This window comes from Leptosomus discolor, chromosome 3 (assembly GCF_034619465.1).
Source record: "Leptosomus discolor isolate bLepDis1 chromosome 3, bLepDis1.hap2, whole genome shotgun sequence".
Lineage (NCBI taxonomy): Eukaryota > Metazoa > Chordata > Aves > Leptosomiformes > Leptosomidae > Leptosomus > Leptosomus discolor.
The window spans coordinates 56,389,909-56,408,259 of record NC_141393.1 but is presented as its reverse complement, the minus strand read 5'-3'; the positions used below and the strand labels follow the sequence as shown (position 1 = coordinate 56,408,259).

General features: G+C 41.7%; 1 protein-coding gene across 1 annotated transcript in view; it reads left to right on the top strand.

The window, feature by feature from the left end:
• CC2D1B (coiled-coil and C2 domain containing 1B) overlaps positions 1-18,351 on the top strand; it is a 34,986-nt gene that overhangs the window by 4,252 nt on the left and 12,383 nt on the right. The window contains exons 3-15 of the mRNA XM_086463204.1: positions 4,062-4,177; positions 4,985-5,104; positions 6,222-6,359; positions 8,360-8,630; positions 9,120-9,244; positions 9,385-9,460; positions 10,602-10,712; positions 11,040-11,170; positions 11,458-11,530; positions 13,658-13,770; positions 14,557-14,749; positions 16,897-17,069; positions 17,725-17,850. Coding sequence (XP_086319330.1) covers positions 4,062-4,177; positions 4,985-5,104; positions 6,222-6,359; positions 8,360-8,630; positions 9,120-9,244; positions 9,385-9,460; positions 10,602-10,712; positions 11,040-11,170; positions 11,458-11,530; positions 13,658-13,770; positions 14,557-14,749; positions 16,897-17,069; positions 17,725-17,850 — 1,766 coding nt within the window. The remainder of the gene's footprint in view (positions 1-4,061; positions 4,178-4,984; positions 5,105-6,221; positions 6,360-8,359; positions 8,631-9,119; positions 9,245-9,384; positions 9,461-10,601; positions 10,713-11,039; positions 11,171-11,457; positions 11,531-13,657; positions 13,771-14,556; positions 14,750-16,896; positions 17,070-17,724; positions 17,851-18,351) is intronic.

Genomic DNA, 18,351 nt, shown 5'->3' with positions numbered 1-18,351 from the left:
ACACAGAGCAGCAGGGAAATGAAGAATTTTAAAACATTTAGAAAAAGTGACTGTCTAAACACTGTAATTGATGAGAAACAGAGGAGGTGTTTGTATGTAAAACTAAATTGTAAATTATTTCCACTCTCTAGATTTCAAGATTTTCATGAACACTTAAAGCTAACAAGCATGATTGTGCTAATAAGCACAATAGCAGAACTTCTGCCGTTGGACATAGGTTACTCATGGTTAATGCATGCAGGATGGTGTTTTGAGGGTGAATCTGCATGTGAGGAGCTCTCGAATTGTTGTCAGCTTTTCAAGTGCTGAGTTCCTTCTTACCCTGATCATGTCACTTAATGTGTTTTTTCAGTCTGTTTATTCATAAGAGGGAAATTAAACTTCAGACAGTGCATAATTAACATTTCATAGAATCATAGAATGCATTGTGCTGGAAGAGACCCCCAAAGGTCATGTTGTCTAACTCCCCTACACTGAGCAGGGACACCTTTAGCTAGATCAGGTTGCCCAGAGCCCATCAAGCCTGATCTTGAATGTCTCCAGGGATGGGGCCTCTACCACCTCTCTGGGCAAACTGTTCCAGTGCTTTACCACCCTTATGGTACAGAACTTCTTCCTAATATCCAATCTAAATCTACCCATTTCTAGTTTAAAACCGTTGCCCCTCATCCTATCGCTGTGTGCCCTTGTAAACAGCCCTGCCCCAGCTTTGCTGGAGGCCCCCCTCAGGTACTGGAAGGCCACTGTAAGGTCTTCTGGAGCTTTCTCTTCTCCAGGCTGAACAACCCCAGCTCTCTTGGCCTGTCTTCACTGGGGAGGTGCTCCAGCCCCCTGACCATTTTCATGACCCTCCTCTGGACACGCTCCAACAGGTCCGTGTCCTTCTTGTATTGAGGGCTTCAGAGCTGGATGCAGCACTGCAGGTGGGGTCTCACCAGAGCAGGGTAGAGGGGGAGAATCCCCTCCCTCAACCTGCTGGCCACACTGCTCTTGATGCAGCCCAGGATGCGACTGGCCTTCTGGGCTGCAAGCATGCATTGTTGGCTCATATCCAGCTTTTCATCCACCAGTACCCCCAAGTCCTTCTAAGCAGGGCTGCTCTCTATCACATCATCTTCTAAAGGTATGTGCTCATAAAACTGTTTTCCAAAGTAATTTACAACTATTCTGTTTTCCTGATAGAACTGGGAGTACATAGATTAGAAGCTTATGGAAGATGAACATCTGGACAGCTGGCACTGGGGACTCATGAGACTGAGTACAGTGTAGTGATGGGGACAGGATGCAGGCTGGCATCTGGAGAGAAGAATGATACAGTAAGGACAGGGGAGAAACAGATCCTGTCTGGAGAAGGATGGAAAAAAGGGACCCAGTACAATACCTGCTAGTGCTGGGTTCTTGGCTGAGCACAAGGTGCAGTAATTCACTCCTGGATTTACATTCTGGAGCTCTGACTGGGGGGTGGAAAGTCATCTTTCCCTCTGGCTTGAAGATGCAGGCAGCAAAAGTAGTACTGTTGCAACATCTTAAAAATACTGATCTCTTGCTATCTGTGTCTGGTAAATGCCAGTTCCTCAGCTACTCGGATGTTTGAAATTGTAGCCTCAACTTGCCATACTGGATTAGACCTGAACCAAGCATCCGAGGAGGCTCAGTTGGCTTTTTTGCCTCTAGTTGGGGCTTCATGTAGGGAACACTCTGACCCTTGAAGTACAGCCAGTTACCTTTGGATATGGCCTACTATCCTAGTTGCAGAGTTTTGCTAAGGGTCAAATATGAGGACTGTGTTTGATATAGGTACTGAAGCACTGATATGGTAAATTAGATTATTTGAACACAATTCCAGCTTTGTACCCGGAATAATTTTCAGCTGATTCAGCAAATGCAGGGGATGGATGGGATCCGTTTTAGATCAATTTAAATTGACTGTAAAGCTCTGTCCTGAAGATCTGTATTTTATGCAACGTTTATGGACACTGGTGAGTCACAGTCATATGTCTGCAGAAGGAAGTATCAGAGGCATTTATGTGGACAGCTGGGGTTTGTGTGCAAATAACTTCACCTTGAGAGTGTGTGGAGGAAGTTGATAGCTAAGGAAGATGTGGTTGGCACAGCATGAAGTAGAGATGAGGACTCAGCAAGGAGGAGTTAAGCAGAGTTTTCAGGGTGAAGACCAGAAGCTTGAAGAGACATTGCCAGACAAAGTAGCCAAGATTTGGAAAAGGGAAAATTTCATAGGCATGAGACAGCAGTGTAGAAGTGTAGTTAGTGAGGCAGAAGAAAGAGCACTTTTTCTGATTTGCTTAGCAGTTCTCTGCGCCAGGGTTCTGCTGCTGCTTTTGGGCTCAGGACAAGTATGACGCCTTGATTTGGAGCATTCTATTTTTGTATGCCAAGTGTGACTTTGCAGTGGCGTTTGATGTATAAAACTAGTTTCTTAAGGTAGAAAGATATTCTCGTCTGTCTTTCTTGCTGTCTTCAAACGTATGGATTGTTTGCTGTGCTTCCTTCCTTGTCATGTTAACAGCCAGCAGTTTGGATTAAGGCTTGTGTTGTTCAGTGTGTCTCTAAAATTGGTGTTAATGTGCATCATCATATTCAAAAGATAAATATGTGTCTAGTTTAACATGAGATGGAGAGAGAGATACTCCTGTGCTTAAGCAGCTGAGACCCTGTACAAAACTCCAGTGATTTAGTTGTAGTTTGATTGGGATCTCTGTGAGCTGAGCACTCTTTATGGTGAACACCTTGACCTTTGTTCTGGTTTGTGGCTGTATGTGCTGTTGTAATACACACAATAACATATTTTTGGCTTTGAAAAGGAATGTGAACTGAAGTTTTACTGGTAAATGTGCTGGGCTGTTTAATGCAAGTGTTTGCATCTCATGCAATTAATTTTTTGGCTAATTCAGATATACCCATACATACAGATCTTTGGGAACTAGAGTACTTTGAACTCAGATTAACTCAACAGGGAGGAGAGAAGAAAAGGGATAGAACTGGGGAAAAGATATAATTTCTTGACATTTAGGGATGAATGGATGGATGTGGACCACTTGTGTTCCATATGGAGTCAGAATTCGTTCTGTCAGTCAGGGACTACACCAGGCGTGAATTACATTTTGTTAGGGTAAACTGACATGAGACAAAGGAAACGGAATGGAGAGACCTGGCAAGGTGCTGAGTCCAGGCCTTGTTAATATGGACAATCATGTCATAAATACCTTTCATAAATATCTAGCATCAGCTTAAAACTAGTTCAGGTGTTTATTCCTGCTGGGCACAGAGACTGCTCTGTAATTCCCTTTCATGGATAGAAAGTTCTCATCAGATGTATTCAACACTTTATAATAATTTTCTCTTGTGCCACCATTGATTTTTATCTTAACTGAGGAATACAGTTTTGACATAACATCCAAGAATAGTCTAATTTTTCCTTGGAAAATCAAAGTCTTCCATAATGACAAAGTTTCTGTTAACTAGTTATTTTTGTAAATAATATCACAGAAGTACTTTTATCTGTATCTTAAATTAGCCTAGGAGCTTAGGTGACTTCTCCGAAGCAGTTGTTTCATCCAGTCCTACTTTTGTCTTTCTTACATAGTCTTAAATGTCATTACTGCGCAAACTTACCACAGTATCTTTCTCTTTTGTAGCCGTGCTTTCTAAGCACTGCTGAGTCCCACCGTACCTGCTAGTCTATCACAGTGCTTGTGATTTTGCTGTTCGGGCTCCTTGTGTTAGTAAACAGACGTTATTTCTCTCTGAGATCTAATTTCTGAGGTAGGTTATTGGATGCAGTCACTTTCTTTGTCTTATTGCCTGCCTTGACTGTCACTCTCAGAAGCACTAGTACTGTTTTTTTCCCGGATGTTCACTTCCTCAGTCTTTGCCCTTTATCCATGAATATCGTCTTGTTTACCTGTGATGCTGTTTGATAAAGGGGAAGCAAGAGGAGAAGTCACTGCTGTTTTTCAGCTGGTGGCAACTCCTTTAGAATTTGTATCTCTTGACTGCATAACTGTTACTTTGTATTTATGGCTCCCTGTTTCTTTTTACAGCTCCTCTGCCCATGGATCATATTGAAAAGATGGCTGCAGAGTGTATGAAGGACCTGAATGAAGATGAGGAGGAAGAAGCAGATGATGAAGACTTGGAGAAAGATACAGACCTGTTGGTATGCATAATTTTGTTAGGAAAAGGTTTTGGTATGTCTTTGTTGGTTTGTTTTGATTTTGTAGTTTTTTTAAAACAAAACTGCATTTAGCACAAATGTCTGTGGTGAGAAGCTAAAATATTGCAAAAGCATTCCATTAGGTATAAAGCTTTGCAGGATCCAACCCCCTGCACACCAGAGTAAGAGAGTTTCCTAACTAACATTCATATGTGTGAGGGTCTTAGAGAAGTGGGGCAAACAGTGGGAATCCCGTTCAATGTCAGCTGGTGAAATACAGCCAGGGACATTCTCCTTAAAGTGATGTCTGTCACCATTTTGCTGCTGCTTTGAGTAGTGCTTGGCCTGAGAGAATATCTCCCAAGAAATTCTTTGTAATTTCAGTGAGTGATGTAGTTGGCAGGGTTTAGGGAAGGAAAGTTAAGTAGTGTTTCTGACTGCCATTTTTAGTAGATGCTTTTAGGAAAGCAAATTCAAATTTGGATTTGAATGATCTTTGTAAAAGTACTTTTCTGAACTTCTCCAGCTTCAGATCTCTAACCACAAACTTGTGTGGTGGTCCTGGGGCCACAGTGTGACTTTTGAGTGGTACCTCACTCCCTGTGGTGAATACAAGTGGAACCAGTTTCATTTAAAAATAAAAAATAAAATTTAAAAAACAAATGACTGAATAGAAGATGTTTAGACTTCCTGTTAGGGTTCAAGGTCCATCCAAAGGTTTTGCAGCTTGAGACTTGATTTTATTTTGTCTTTTGAGGAAATAGAAAATTTTGAGGAAAAGCCTTTTGTTGGCTTTTACTTTTACTTTAGGCAGAATTGCAAGAAGTTCTGGGAGCAGAAGGTGAGACAGGAAGCTGTGAGGATGAAATGATAGCAGTGGAGCCATCCACAGCTGAACCGGAAAATGAGCAACCTGAACTGCAGCCACAGGTAGGAAAGAGCTTCGTGTTCCTGACAGTTTTGCCGAATTGTTGTTACCATGCAGCTCATACAAGGGTCACGAACAAGGATCTAGAGAGGTGGGTTTGTCCTCCAAGGAAGGCGAAACTATACTATTGCTGTTTTCTCTGTGAAAACCAATGCTGTATTGATACAGGTGAACTTTTTGCTTTGTTCAGTGGATGATTTTTTAATGTTAGTATATAACTGAGGAGGTAAACAGTTGCAATCAAGCATGCCATGTGCTTCACTATACATATGAGCATGCAGACTGCACTTCAGGCTTCCAGAGTTCCTATCTTGCTCCTCAGAGTATTCTAGTGTGCTGAAATTGTGAGACTTGTTATAACTCAGCATCTTTGACATCTTTGTGGAATTTTTTTGAGTAGCATTAGCTTTCTCAGCTTAATTTGTCAGTCCTCATGCAGTCAAATCCTTTATTTAGTTACTGCCATGTTTCTGTTGTGTGCTACGGATTCCAGTGCCCTTGTGCATTGGGCCGATTAATAAATGAGTCTGAGAGTGTTTCTGTAGAGATAATGGCAATAATTACATCAGTAGCCATCTGAAAGGTCTCTGTAGCTGTAGAGTGTTTGTAAGTAGCTACTCGTAACTTTGCTTAGGCTGCTTTTGTCACTGAACTAGTTCCAGGCTGTAGGAGGAGGAAAAAGAGCACTCTTTTAGTAAAACCAGGTTGAAGAAGCCTGGAAGGGAGTGAACTAGCATGTATTAAAAATAAGAAAAGAAAAATTCAAGATTTGTGCCAAAATACCTCTTCACACCCTCTGTTGTGTGGTGTTTGAGAGACTTTACTGTTCTCTTCACCTACTCCCTAACCACATGGCTCCAATTACCCTGTGACTGTGAGTTTTCTGAATGTCTCCACCCATTCTTCTCTATTACGCCTTTGAGAGGAAAGCCCAGAGGTGGGTCCAGGGACCGTTAGCGTAGTACAAGTGCTCCTCTGTTTTAGAGACTGTTTTGTCCTTGCGCTCTTGGTTAATGGGAGTCTGTGTAGAAGAGGAGTATTTGTTTTTCAGTGCTGTGGGAAAACTCATATAGTTGAATGAAATAAGTTTTATTGATTTGTTTTATTATTTTTTCTGAGACCACCTCGCTTCCTGCTGTTACCAGTGAGCTGCAACAGACAATAGAGAAGAGAATTGCTAACTACAGGACAGCAATTTTGAATGCAAAGGAGTCAGGTGAGAGTGCCAAAGTACGCCGATACGAAAGAGGCCTTAAGGTAAGTTGGGTTCATCAGGTATGCAAATGAGGGGGATGCAAAGTCAGTTCTCTGAAGTGTAGTGCAGAGTCTCTGAATTTGTTGAAGAGGAGAGAAATTCTAATATGCTGCCTTGAGTTACTTTAAAAACTTATCTTGCACTTACTACCTACCTGATGTAGCAAACACACAGATAAAGTGTAACTTCAGATGCCTTTTGTGCGTCAGCTTTGTTCCCGTTGAATGTGGCTGGTGGCAGTTGGAGGCAGGGTTGGTGGTAAACGCTGGTGTTAAACCCACCCGTCTGGATCTGAATTTGACCCGTTATGACTGTTCACTGTTAAAGGAAAGTTTAGGAGCTTCCTAGCACATATACCTACCATATACATCAGTTCATCACTGATGCCTTCCCTTGGATGCTAACCTTCCACTCAGTTTTGTGCGACAAAGGAAGGTGATAACCTGTCCCTGAGTGTGGTGGCTGTGCTTGAAAATGAATAGAATAGGATTTTTCATTAAGGCAATTAAAATTGCAGCAAGGAGCGGCTTCTTCAGCTTTGCATCTTTTCAGCCAGGTGGCGTGCTTGTAGTTAGTTGGTAGTGCTTGGTGTTACTGCTGTGCAGAGCGCCTTTATTTCAGTGTTTGCTTTCATCTGGTCCCCTGCATCACCTCAGACAGCAGCCAGCTCAGTCTTGTTGAGCAAAGCTTTGTAGCTCAGCGCTGTCCACTGAGGGAAGAATGTAATGTCTCACTAGCTGCCAGGTGTCTTAGGGTACAACAGGAACAACTGAGGCCAAACCCAGGGGAGGAATGCACAAGAAAGGAGACGTCTCTGTGTCCACTGTCTGCTAGCTCTGAAAGGGATGTACATGAAACCCCTGACCTTTCAGAGAGCAAGAGCGGTAGGCAAACCAGCTTATTTCATCCAACAGCAAAGCTTAGTGCACTGTTTGCCGCTTCCTTTATTTTTCAAGGCAGGGAGCTTCCCTGTGCCTAAGCAGTGTAACTAAGGATAATAGACTAGATCTCACTTCACAGCTCACAGTTCCTTAATTAGCAAAATGACGTGCCAACAAATGGTGTACAGTTATCTCTTGTACTTAGTTCTTGGAACTGTGAACTTTAATCTCAGTGTTTAATTCCATTTCCAGTCAGTCTGTCGTCCCACACGTGGAGAAGAGAGAGCTGTGTGTGGGTTGCTGTACTGGTCTGAACCCCAATCTCGCATGCAGTCAGTCCAAAGTATCTCTGCCAGTGTTGCTTAATAGGTCAAACAATGTCATGGCTAACCGAAAATAGCAATGATTCTGGCACTGATGAGATTTTGTTGTTGTTGTTGCCTTTCTGTGCTTCCATTTCAGTTACTGTGGAAGATGAAAGAAGTAAAACTTTTGTTTTGGCTTAAAGTGCGTGGTGGTCTTTTCTCTGAACCTTAAATAAAAAAATAAAAATAAAAGTACTGAGGAAAGTAATATTTGTGGTGGAGGAAGGGTTTTAAAAAAGTGAGCAGCAGTTAGCCCATGTTACAGATGGCGAGAGCTTCCTGCCATAGGTCACCAGCTGAAGCTTCATTTCCTTTATTAGTATTTAATGACTTTTCTTATTGCATTAAATAGGCATGCAGACGCCTTCCTTCCCTAAATCCGCATAGGCAGTAGTGTTTTATTCTGTTTTAAATAAATAAAATCCATCTGCAGTTGGTATAAATGGCTTCCTTGGTGACTTTCTGTGACAAAGCTGAGTGGACCACATCAGCTGTCCAATAATTCTAGGTGTTGAGGTGCTTGCAGTGACATAGTTTGGGTAACAAGTCCTTTACATTGTGTTGCTCTCATAACACCTTTTGTTAGTGCTGAAGTCAGCCTTGCAGAAAAACGAGGAGCTAAAAGGCAGCAATCTGTAGTGGTGTGTGTAATAGATCCCATCGCGTAAAAGGGAATGAATTTGTGTTTTAATGATTTTATGCTAGTAATATGTTTGATGAAAATGCCTATTGACTTTGCTGTTCCATCTCTGCCAGACACTGGAAACCATGCTGGCTGCAGTGAAGAAAGGCAAAAAAATCAATGAGGAAGAAATGCCACCTCCTGTTGCAACGGGGAAGAGTTCTCACTTACCTCAAGCCACGGGAGTGGACCTAGAGAATTCAGGAGATTCAGTCAGTGTCCTACCAGAGAATAAAGCTGAGTCTGCTGCAGATGATGAGCAGAAGACCTCTCATGAGGCAGTGCAGCATCTGGAATCAGAGTCTCTACAGGGTCATGCTGCTTCCAGTCCTACCGTGGAAATAGGTATCATGATCTGAGAAGATAAGCAGTTACAACACTTAATTTAATGCTACATCTTTTGTGACATTTGTGTTGTGTAGCAAAGCACTGCTTATCTTGGAACTTCCCTGCTGAATATTTCAGATAAAGTTGTTAGTGGGATGCTGAATTTCTGGTGGTGGAATCGGTTGCTGTTATATGCAATATATATATGCCCTGTGTCAGTATCTTTCACTGAACTTTTCCTGTGCTTGAGTTTCTTCTTCAGTATTGTGACCTGTGGAATTCCAAACTTTAAAGAGTTTTGGGATACTGTCTAAAAGACTTTTTTTTTTTTTAATTGGGAAAAGTGGGATTCTTAATGTCTGGAGACTGGAGGAAAGAGCACTTTTGTAAGATTGCCCTGTGACTCGAAGCAAAAGAGGATGAATGCAGGTTTGACTAGATGCACGTAGCAAGGGATGCACATCTTGCGTGCTCTTTGTAAGTGTCAGCATTGTTTCATTCTTGCAGATCTCCAGAAGAGCAGGACACGAGCAATGCTACTTACGAGGCAGAAAGAGTATAAATTAGCAGCTTTAAAAGCCAAGCAGCAAGGGGACTTGGAGAAAGCAAAGGAGTACATGAAGGCAGGCAAGGTATGCACACAAGAAATCCTGAATGCTAAACATACCGTGTGCTGTACCCACATGCATTGAGAGTCAGATATTCATTGTGACAGCTAGGAAGTCTTGGATGTACTAGAATAAATTTTCTGGTTTTGTTTTTTCTGCATTAGAAATTTAATGTGGTCTTGGAAGCTTTGGACAGTGGGCAGCCGGTAGACCTCCAGAATATGCCTCCATCTCCTCAGGGTAAGGCTCGTCTTACAGAAACCCTTTTAGAAGTGTCTCTCTGCTGTAATAGAATGATTCTGCGTTTGGTTGCGAAACTATAAGAATAATTGAAGGTCACTTAGGTCTGAGGCTTACTGCATATTTGAATTGTAATCAAGACCAATGAAGAAGAATGAGGTATCATTATTTATATTGAAGTTACTCTCTGTGCATTACAAGTTCAAGTAGGTACTGATGTCTGATATTCCTATTTTTAAAACTTTAGATAACAGCAGCCCCTATTTGAAGTGGAAGGGAAAGAAGGGTAATGGCACAGTCTTAAAGTTTACTGTAATATTTGATGGTGTTATGTGTTTCAACTGAAGGTCCAAACATTCAGATCAAGAGATTAGCAAACCAATTGCAGTGCAGTAAAGTCTGAATTTTAAAGCAAGTTACCAATATTAAAGATACTTCAATCCTTGTGAGAGTTTTTTTTTAAAAAATAGATGTAGTATCACCACCACCAATTAATATTTGTTCTGTGTAACTCAGTGTTTTAAACAATTTACTTTAGTAGATTATTTTATTCTAAGAAACTAAATAGATTATTTTATTGCAATAAATCATGAGCTTTATGATTCTCTTAAGTTACAAACTGATCACCAAATGGCATTAGAGAGAAACTTCACCCATGATATAATCTTGCCTTAAAAAGTGCAAGATTTTTCAGTAGATATTTTTGTAATTTTCTGAAATAACCACTGTTAACACAATGCCAGAAACTTGGGTTCTGAGTAGATGGTATTACTTGCTTCCCTTTCGAAGCACATCGTTACTGGAATATTTTAGTCAATTAGCAATCTTGTTCACTCTTTCCATCTGCCAAGATACCAAATTATATTTTGGGGAGATAATTCTTAGAATATTTGAACTAGTTTTACTCCCCACCCCCAAGCAGCACTAACCTAAATTAAATCAGCATTTGAGTTTTCTTATTATAAAGCATTTTCTCTGAGTAATGGTAACCTTAGGCTTATCTAGGCACACAGATACTGTTTTGAAGCCAAAAAGCTTTCAGGAAAATGATGTGATCAAATTGATGGTTTTCTGAGTAACATGGTTTGACTTGCTGTTTGTGGAACACACCATGAAACTTCCTGCTTTCCTCACTTTGCAGATCTTGAAAGCCTAGAAAACGTACAAGATGCATCCAAACAAAAGGTACCAGCTCCAGTGGGAAGTTCCCAGGATCTTACAACACCTGAACCTCAGACCCGAGAAGCTTCAGGTAGGACTTCCGCTTTTCTGTAGCAAGCCATAAAAATGGCAGGGCTGGAAGGCACTTTAAGGTCTGCTTTATCCCACTGAACTGCAGTAGGATTGAGTAAACCCTAATGTTCCTGAATATTGTTTGCTGATGATCCTATCTGTACTTCTGTTCTGGATCAGTAATGAGAGTAAAAGTTAAAAATTTTCCTTAGTAGAACTGTGTTCACAATAAGACTTTGCGATGATGTTTTTGTCTCTGCAGAAGGTAAGGAAGGGGAGGAAAAAGGCAGCTCTCGTGTTTAGAAATCTGCGTCGCGTGGCGTTTCATTGTCTGTCTTATTTCAAGCTTCCCTGCAGCAGCCAAAAACAGTGCTGGAAGCATTGCAGCAAAGGCTTGAGAAGTACAAGTTGGCAGCAGCACAAGCTAAAGCAAGTGGGGATGATCGGAAAGGCAGGATGCACGAGAGGATAGCCAAGGTAAAATGAAAGTGCAGCGAGCTGCTTGCATCCAGCGAAGCTGTTTGAATTAGTTCTCTTGCTGAAGACTTTTTCAAGGCTGAAATCATTTGTGTATTGTCCTTCTATTTGAGAACAGCTCCAGTAGGGAAGCTGTAAAGCATTCAGAGGAGGGAGAGATAGAGACAGTGCACATATTATAGCAAAATACTGTGTATTCTGCAATATTTATGCTGGTTAAATACAGATGATTGCTGATTTATAGTCAACTTCATTTTATGTCTTAACGAGTGCCTTTTGATTTACAGCAATACCAGGATGCCATAAGAGCCCACAAAGCAGGGAGAAAAGTGAATTTTTCTGAGCTACCTGTTCCTCCTGGTAAGTGTGACTATAAAATGTCCTAATACCAACTTTTGTGTATCTACTGGGCTCTGAAGGAGGTGTGCAGATACTGCCGCCTGCTCATGTGGAACAGCTCCTCCTTTTTCTCACTGAGTACGCTGGCCTTGCTGTTGGATGGTATTGTGAAACTGCTCATTAACATGCTCCCAAATTTTCACACTGGTGAATATTCCGGACTACTGCCTGCCTGTTTGATAGCATCGGAACTGAAAGCTGGCGCTATTTGAAAAGTTTCAACAACGTAACCATGGGCAGGTGCTGAAAATGTTGCCTGTTTGTCCTTTGTACCAGCCCTCCTAGAGGAAATAGTAAACTTGGCATGTATTTGCTTCTTAGTTTGCTGGAAGGAGATTTTTTGAAACTGAAAAAATTTGCCTGATGTCCCCTCAGTCTGTTGATTCCCAGCAGCAGCCTCAGAACTCCATATTTAATGACTCATCTTGCAACACCTGACAAGTCAGCATTGCGGCTCTCATGGCTAGTAAAAGTAGTCTCCAGAGACGAAGCAAACCGTGCGTGTGGTCACACTGAGACAGTGACAGAGGCAGAAACTGAACCTGCTTCTTGAAATACTCTCTGTCCTTTTTACCTTCTTGAGAAGGTATAGTGCTGTGTCTGTAAAAAGTTTGGGCGAGGTATCTATGAATGCTCCACCTCTGGTTTGCATGATACTGTTTCTCCCCTAGGAAGCATCATTCCTTTTATCTTGCGCCTGATGGGTTCTTCCAAAAAGATACGCTTAGCACTGCAAAGGGTGCCTGGATTTTTAAGTTAGGAAAGGGACAGGGACCTTGTGGCTTTTTTGTCGCTGTCAAATGTGGCAATGGCAAGCACTGTAGTAGTGGTAAAGGAGTCAGTGCCAGCTCTGTCAGGTCGTGTACTACTTGGAAGGTTCCCTGCTTTGAAGCTGGCCCTGAGAAGCACTTTAGCATCTCTTGTTCTAGAACGTGATCCATTTCTTGGTAAATAGCAGTGTCTGTAAGAGTGAGGTACTCCATATTTACACCTCTGAAAATACAGGTAACTCCCAGTTCCTTACGCGTTAGCTGCGTGGTTTTCAGCCATCATTTAGAGGCCATATGATCTACAATGAAGACAACCATCAGGCAGTCACTGAAACCATCAATGAGGTTATAATGGACTGGCAGTGCATTTCATTGCATCTGGATGATGACAAGTACCAGCCTTGACCTCCTTGGAGACAGAAATGCTGCTGAGTAGTGGATCAAATGTCACACGAGGGCAGCAGCACAGGATTCTGTGTTCTGCCTGCCTGCGTCCCTCAAGCTTGTTCTGTCCCTGTAGCAGCCATCTCTAGGTTTAGAAGCAGTTTGGTTATTACTTTTTGACACAGACTGACAACAAAAATCCTTGCTACATATTAATGAGATGAATCTTATGAACAGACATTTTATAGTAGTGGCTCTGGGTTTTGTTTGAAGCTGATGCCGAACTGGTAGCGTGAAAGTGAATGTCCTACATGCCTTCCTCCTAGCCTTAAAAGGATAATAAAATGATGAAAAGGATTGTTCTTCATATACTTCACGTTTAACTACTGTGATTCTGCCTTACTTTGCAGCCTCTGCATTGCAGTAGATTTTCAGCAGAGACTTAGTGTGTTATCCAGATGTTGGTGATGTATTGTTTATTACCCTGTGGGGTAGCACTGATTTTCTGCTGGACTGTGTACCAACTCAGGAGAGGCAGCAGTGGGAGGGGAAAAAAAGAGCCAGCAACTTTGTATACAATCTGCTGTCCTGTTGTGTGAAGGAGAGAGACTTAAGTTCTTTGGTTCTGGGGGCAATCTCCGTTACCAAAGTCTTGAGGTTGTGAGGTTCCTTGGCTGACTGCGGTTGCTCAACTTACTGCATCGTTTTAGCATCATCCCTTTAAGCCTGGATATCTCTGAGAGATCTGATCTTAAGCCCACCGCTCAGACTTCATCTAGCAAAGCTTTGTGGCCTTGGCCTCAGTCTAGTTACGCTGAACTCTCAAATGTATTAGATAATAGGTACTTTGATAGAAATAGCTTTACAGAAAAGAATATGGAAGACAGAACATAGGTCTTATGCAACTCTACTTCTTTATTCCTTTCCTCCTCAGGATTTCCCCCTCTGCCTGGTGTTGCAGCAACGGATGGTGACAGCACAATAGCTGCTGTTCTGGAAAGTGCCAGCAAGCTGGCAAACATGGAGGAGAATGATGAAGAAGAGGAGGTTAGTAGTTCTTAGTAGGATGTGTAAAAGTTAAAATGCTGTCTCTTGTGGTATGCAGAGATGAGGCTATTGGATTTACGGTCAAGCAAGGGCACTGAGATTAAATACATTTCCCTGAAGTCTGAAGAGTACAGTATCTCAGTAGTGATTTCAGTTTGCATTATAATGTAGGGGAGAGAAATTTGATACTACTACAGTCTGTGAGTCCAGAGTCTGGCTTTTTCATAACCATCTTGTATATGGGTTTTATTTTCAAAGCAAATGCTTTAGATCCTGGCCACTCCTTTACATTGTTCTAAAGTACTTAATTCTGTATTTTCGTCCTGCATCCCAATAGCTCCTGTGTACTTTCCCAGGATGCTCAACACTTACTGCTTTTTGTCAGGCAGCACCAGCCTTTAGACTTTGTTTTGATTTCTTTATCTCTCTAGATTTGGTTGCTGATTGTTTGTGCTTTCAACTGGAGTAGCTTTTAATGAAAAGAATTCCTGGATGATGTTTTTTCTGCACGCATCTGCTTTTTTTGGAATCACCGCCTTGTTGAACATTCCTTTTGTCCCTTCTATAGTGGAGGATTGATGCTTTCATAGGTCAACTACCTATTGGCATGGCACGGCTCATAAACCTCCAGAAGTTAAAATTTGCTGTCTGGAATGTTATGCTCCCCTCAGAAGTGATACCAGAAGGTTGATACAGAGATAGCTGTGGTTGTTGGTGCTTGAGATGCTATCCTCAACTCTAGAATAGATTTATGCATTTAATATGAAATTCTTTTTGTTGTGCTAGAATGAACCTCTGACGCAGGCTCCAGCCGCCAAGGACCCTGCTCAGCTGCCTGGAAAGCCGACTCAGGTTGTTAGGCCAATTCCAGTGTCGCCTGCTGTAGCTGAGGAGAGCAGCTCTCCTGAGCGTGTGAAACGAGCTGCATCACCCTCCACCCTGGACAAGGCGGAGTCAATGGATCATCTCCCTTCGGCTGGTAAGGTGAAGGGATCATCATTCCCAGTGATCCATGTGTGAGTTGTGTGCACTAGTGTAGTTTAATACCTTGGTAAAGACAACGCTTCATTGTATTTTAGATATGAGCCTGTGACTGTGTGGCATAGATTTCCTCTGGCAGGAGACTCAATATGTGTGTCTGCTGGAGGGCAGATCCAGACCAGCCATGCAGCTTTATTTCATAGAGGCAATATGTGTAATTATAAGGGTGATTTGGTTTTTAATTAATTTTGATGTAACAAGTGTATCGATTCATGATGTTTAACTCTGCTCACAGTTGAGCTCTACGTATACTCTCATTAAAGGCTTGCCAGTGTGAATTATTCACTGCTTTAATGAAGCTTCCTACATCACACAGTAGGATGCTTCATCCAAGGATTTCGAACTGGCATATAGGCAGTAGTTCATCAATCTCTAGTCCTCCTGTTGCTAAGGTCACTAAACAGTTGTCTGTACGAGATTAATTGTACAGACAGGGACAGCATCACCTCATGGTGTGATTTGGGCACACACCAGCAGTGTTCAGGCTCTCACTGATTCTGTTGTCATGCCTTGACTGTAATCCCATCCTTCTTCTGTTCTGCCCCGGGTAGTTCCCTCAGGATAAAGCAGAACTGCCTAGTCGGCTGATGGAAGCTCTTTTGCAGAGTGCAAAGGCATTTCACAGTGCCGCTGTGATTAGCTCATAACTCTTTTCTCTAGAAAATTCCATTACTTGTTTCATAAAGACTACTAAAACATAGTAGCTTTCCATTTTGGCTTTGAAAGTCTGTGAACCCTCAGTATTTTGTTTTTTGCAATTTTAACTGACTTATTCATCTCTTCAGTGAATTGCCCTAGACTTGTACTGTGAAGGAGTTGGTAATACCTGGTCTCTGGTGTTAAAAGTATTCTGGCTTCTGGGTATTTGAAGTATTTTAAAATAAGACCAATAGGTGCAACAAAGAACCTGGACAGTTTCATACTGACATCATTTTCACAACAAAACGTCAGTACTTCACTATTATGAAGCTATATTTTACTAGCCAAAGTGCATTCTGTGATCCAAATGTTGCCTCTTTCCCCCCAGAATTACGAAGTGCAGTTTACAGCTGCCCGTAGCTGATAAATCAACTGTAAAAAAACTTGTCATTTTCTTGTCGGAGAGCACAAGGCATAGGGAGGTGTGGGAGCGGGGTAGAGTCGTTGCTCTTAAGGCCTATAGCAGGAAGGTCAAGGAACCGAGATCAGTTGGATTAATGACTTTGCTCAGTCCATTCTCCCCAGATTTTCTTTGAAAATACCTGTGCTCTGTGTCTCAGCCTCACAGAGCACGCTGTGGGTTTTGTCTCAGTAGAATCTGGGCTAGCTACCTTGCCTAATTAGTTTGGTTTTGGCTGATTGGGCAAATTGCTCACAGCAGCAGGACAGGGGGCTTTTTTGCAAGAAGTAGAGTGCAGTGGTGAATACAGTATGAGTATCTTCGGAAATGGCTGTAATGAGCTCGTACTGTACCATTTCCTAAGTGAAGTCTAAGAAGAGGCAGGATGCACTGACCTGGTACAGTGTAAGGCAGTCTTTTTCTGACTTGGGTTGTTGTCCTTACTTGTTTGGGAAGGAAAGAGGAGACCCAAGAATTAGTAAGAAACTAAGATGGCAAGGAATTACAAATAAGCAGAGTTGATATGTCTGAATGTGCCTGAACATTGGTTCATGTGGGGTTTTTTCTGACAGATCAGGGGAGAGGGAAGAAATGAGTACAGAAGATGTTCATAATATTCATTGCCTTTTAGAAGTTAACATGTCAAGCTGGAAGTTTTGAATTCAGCTTCTGCTTTGGACCAATCGGCTGTACTGGAGCCTGTCTCCTGCCTGCAAATAAGGGGCTGTAATTACTGTTGTAACGTTTGTGAAGTACTATGAAGCTTTTTGATAAAGGATGCCATGATAGAAGGAGGTTTGGGGTTTTTTTTCTGATACTTGAAATTGGAGCTGGCCAAGAAACAATTAAGTACAGTAAGGAAATGTCCTCGTTTGATATCTGTACTTTTACTGACCTTTTTCTGGCTATAAACTGAACATGATAAACCTGTTTCAGGGGCATGGCAGTGTCAGATGAATGACAGTTTTTATACAACTGTTTTTCAGCTAGGGAACAGCTGGAATTTCTGGAGAACAGGAAGAAGCAATACATGAAGGCAGCCGTCAAAGCAAAGAAGGAAAATAACCTTGAACAGGCTAAGACGTATCTCAGAACAGCAAAGAGTTTTGACCTAAAGATTGAGCAAGCAAAATGTGGCAAACCTGTTGATATTTCCAAGGTTAGTAGGACTTCTGCTTCGTTATGTTCCTGGACATCTAAATGCTTACTTCAGACAGTGAATGATTTAATAAATATTTCTTGACACAAGTTAAGTTAGTTTGCTCAAGTGACAAATCTAGATATGAGCCCTGAAGTTGCCCTATATTTTTGGTTTAGTTTTTGTTTAGTTTTGTTTCTTCTGTTGCTCCTCAAATGTGCCAAATTTGGAGAAAAGTTAGTCTCCATGAACCACTTGCTCCTTGGCTTACAATGGCACGCCTCAGCCATGCAGCTCGGAAGCGTTCCCTGGGCTTAGGGTGTGAGTACGTCTCTTAGCTGTGTCCTGACTCCATTTTGGGATGAGGATCAAGTGCATGGGATAGAGTGATGCCCTGATTTCTCCTTGGCATTTGGGTAGATGGGGAAACCAAACTGTGCTGTAATAGCTCTCCTGACCCGAATAATCAGGGAACTAGACCTGTAAGACATTTTGCAGGGTTTTATGACTTAAGCATTTGTCAGGCAGTGGTGTTAAGTGGTGGTTGGGTTGGAATAGTCTTGAGAAGAAAAACGACCCATCTCCCTTTGCTGACCTTTCCATACATTCTGACTGTTTTTTGTCTACTTCGTTGCTTCCTGTAAGGACTCTGAAATGCAGTGTTCTTGTGTTGCAGCTCCCATCACCCCCTACAGATGATGAGGGTGATTTTATCTTCATACACCATGAAGATGTCAGACTGTCTCAGAAAGCAGATGAAGTATATGCACAGCTCATAAAATTGCTGAAGGACCAACATGAGGTGACAGTTTTATCCTTTTTAGAAATGTTTTGGATTTGTTTTTTTAACTTATTTTTTATTAATTTTATGAATGATATAGAATAATTACATATTAATTTATTAATATATTATATTTGATTTTATTAATATTATAATTCCATCATTGTTTCTGTGGGGTCTGTTGTTTTCCTTTTAAAATACTTTTGATTTTGTGTGTCCTAAACTGGACAATTTTCAGAGTTGAATTCTCTACTAGTTGAAGTCAGAGGGTGTGCTTGGAGGCCTGGGACTATCAAGTTGTCACTATTAAGTATGGGCACTCAGGTTTGAAAATAGTACCCAAATGATCAAGACTAGCCCTTAGGTGAACCTCATATCTAGGAATTAAGTGGCTAAAAAGTAATAGGGCAGAACAGCTCAAACAGATGCTGTGCTCAGCTTTGGGCTTAAAGATCTGGGGGGGTGGGTGTTTTTGGGTGACTTGGGAAAACTCTTGACTCTTCTTAAATTAGGTCGTCATCA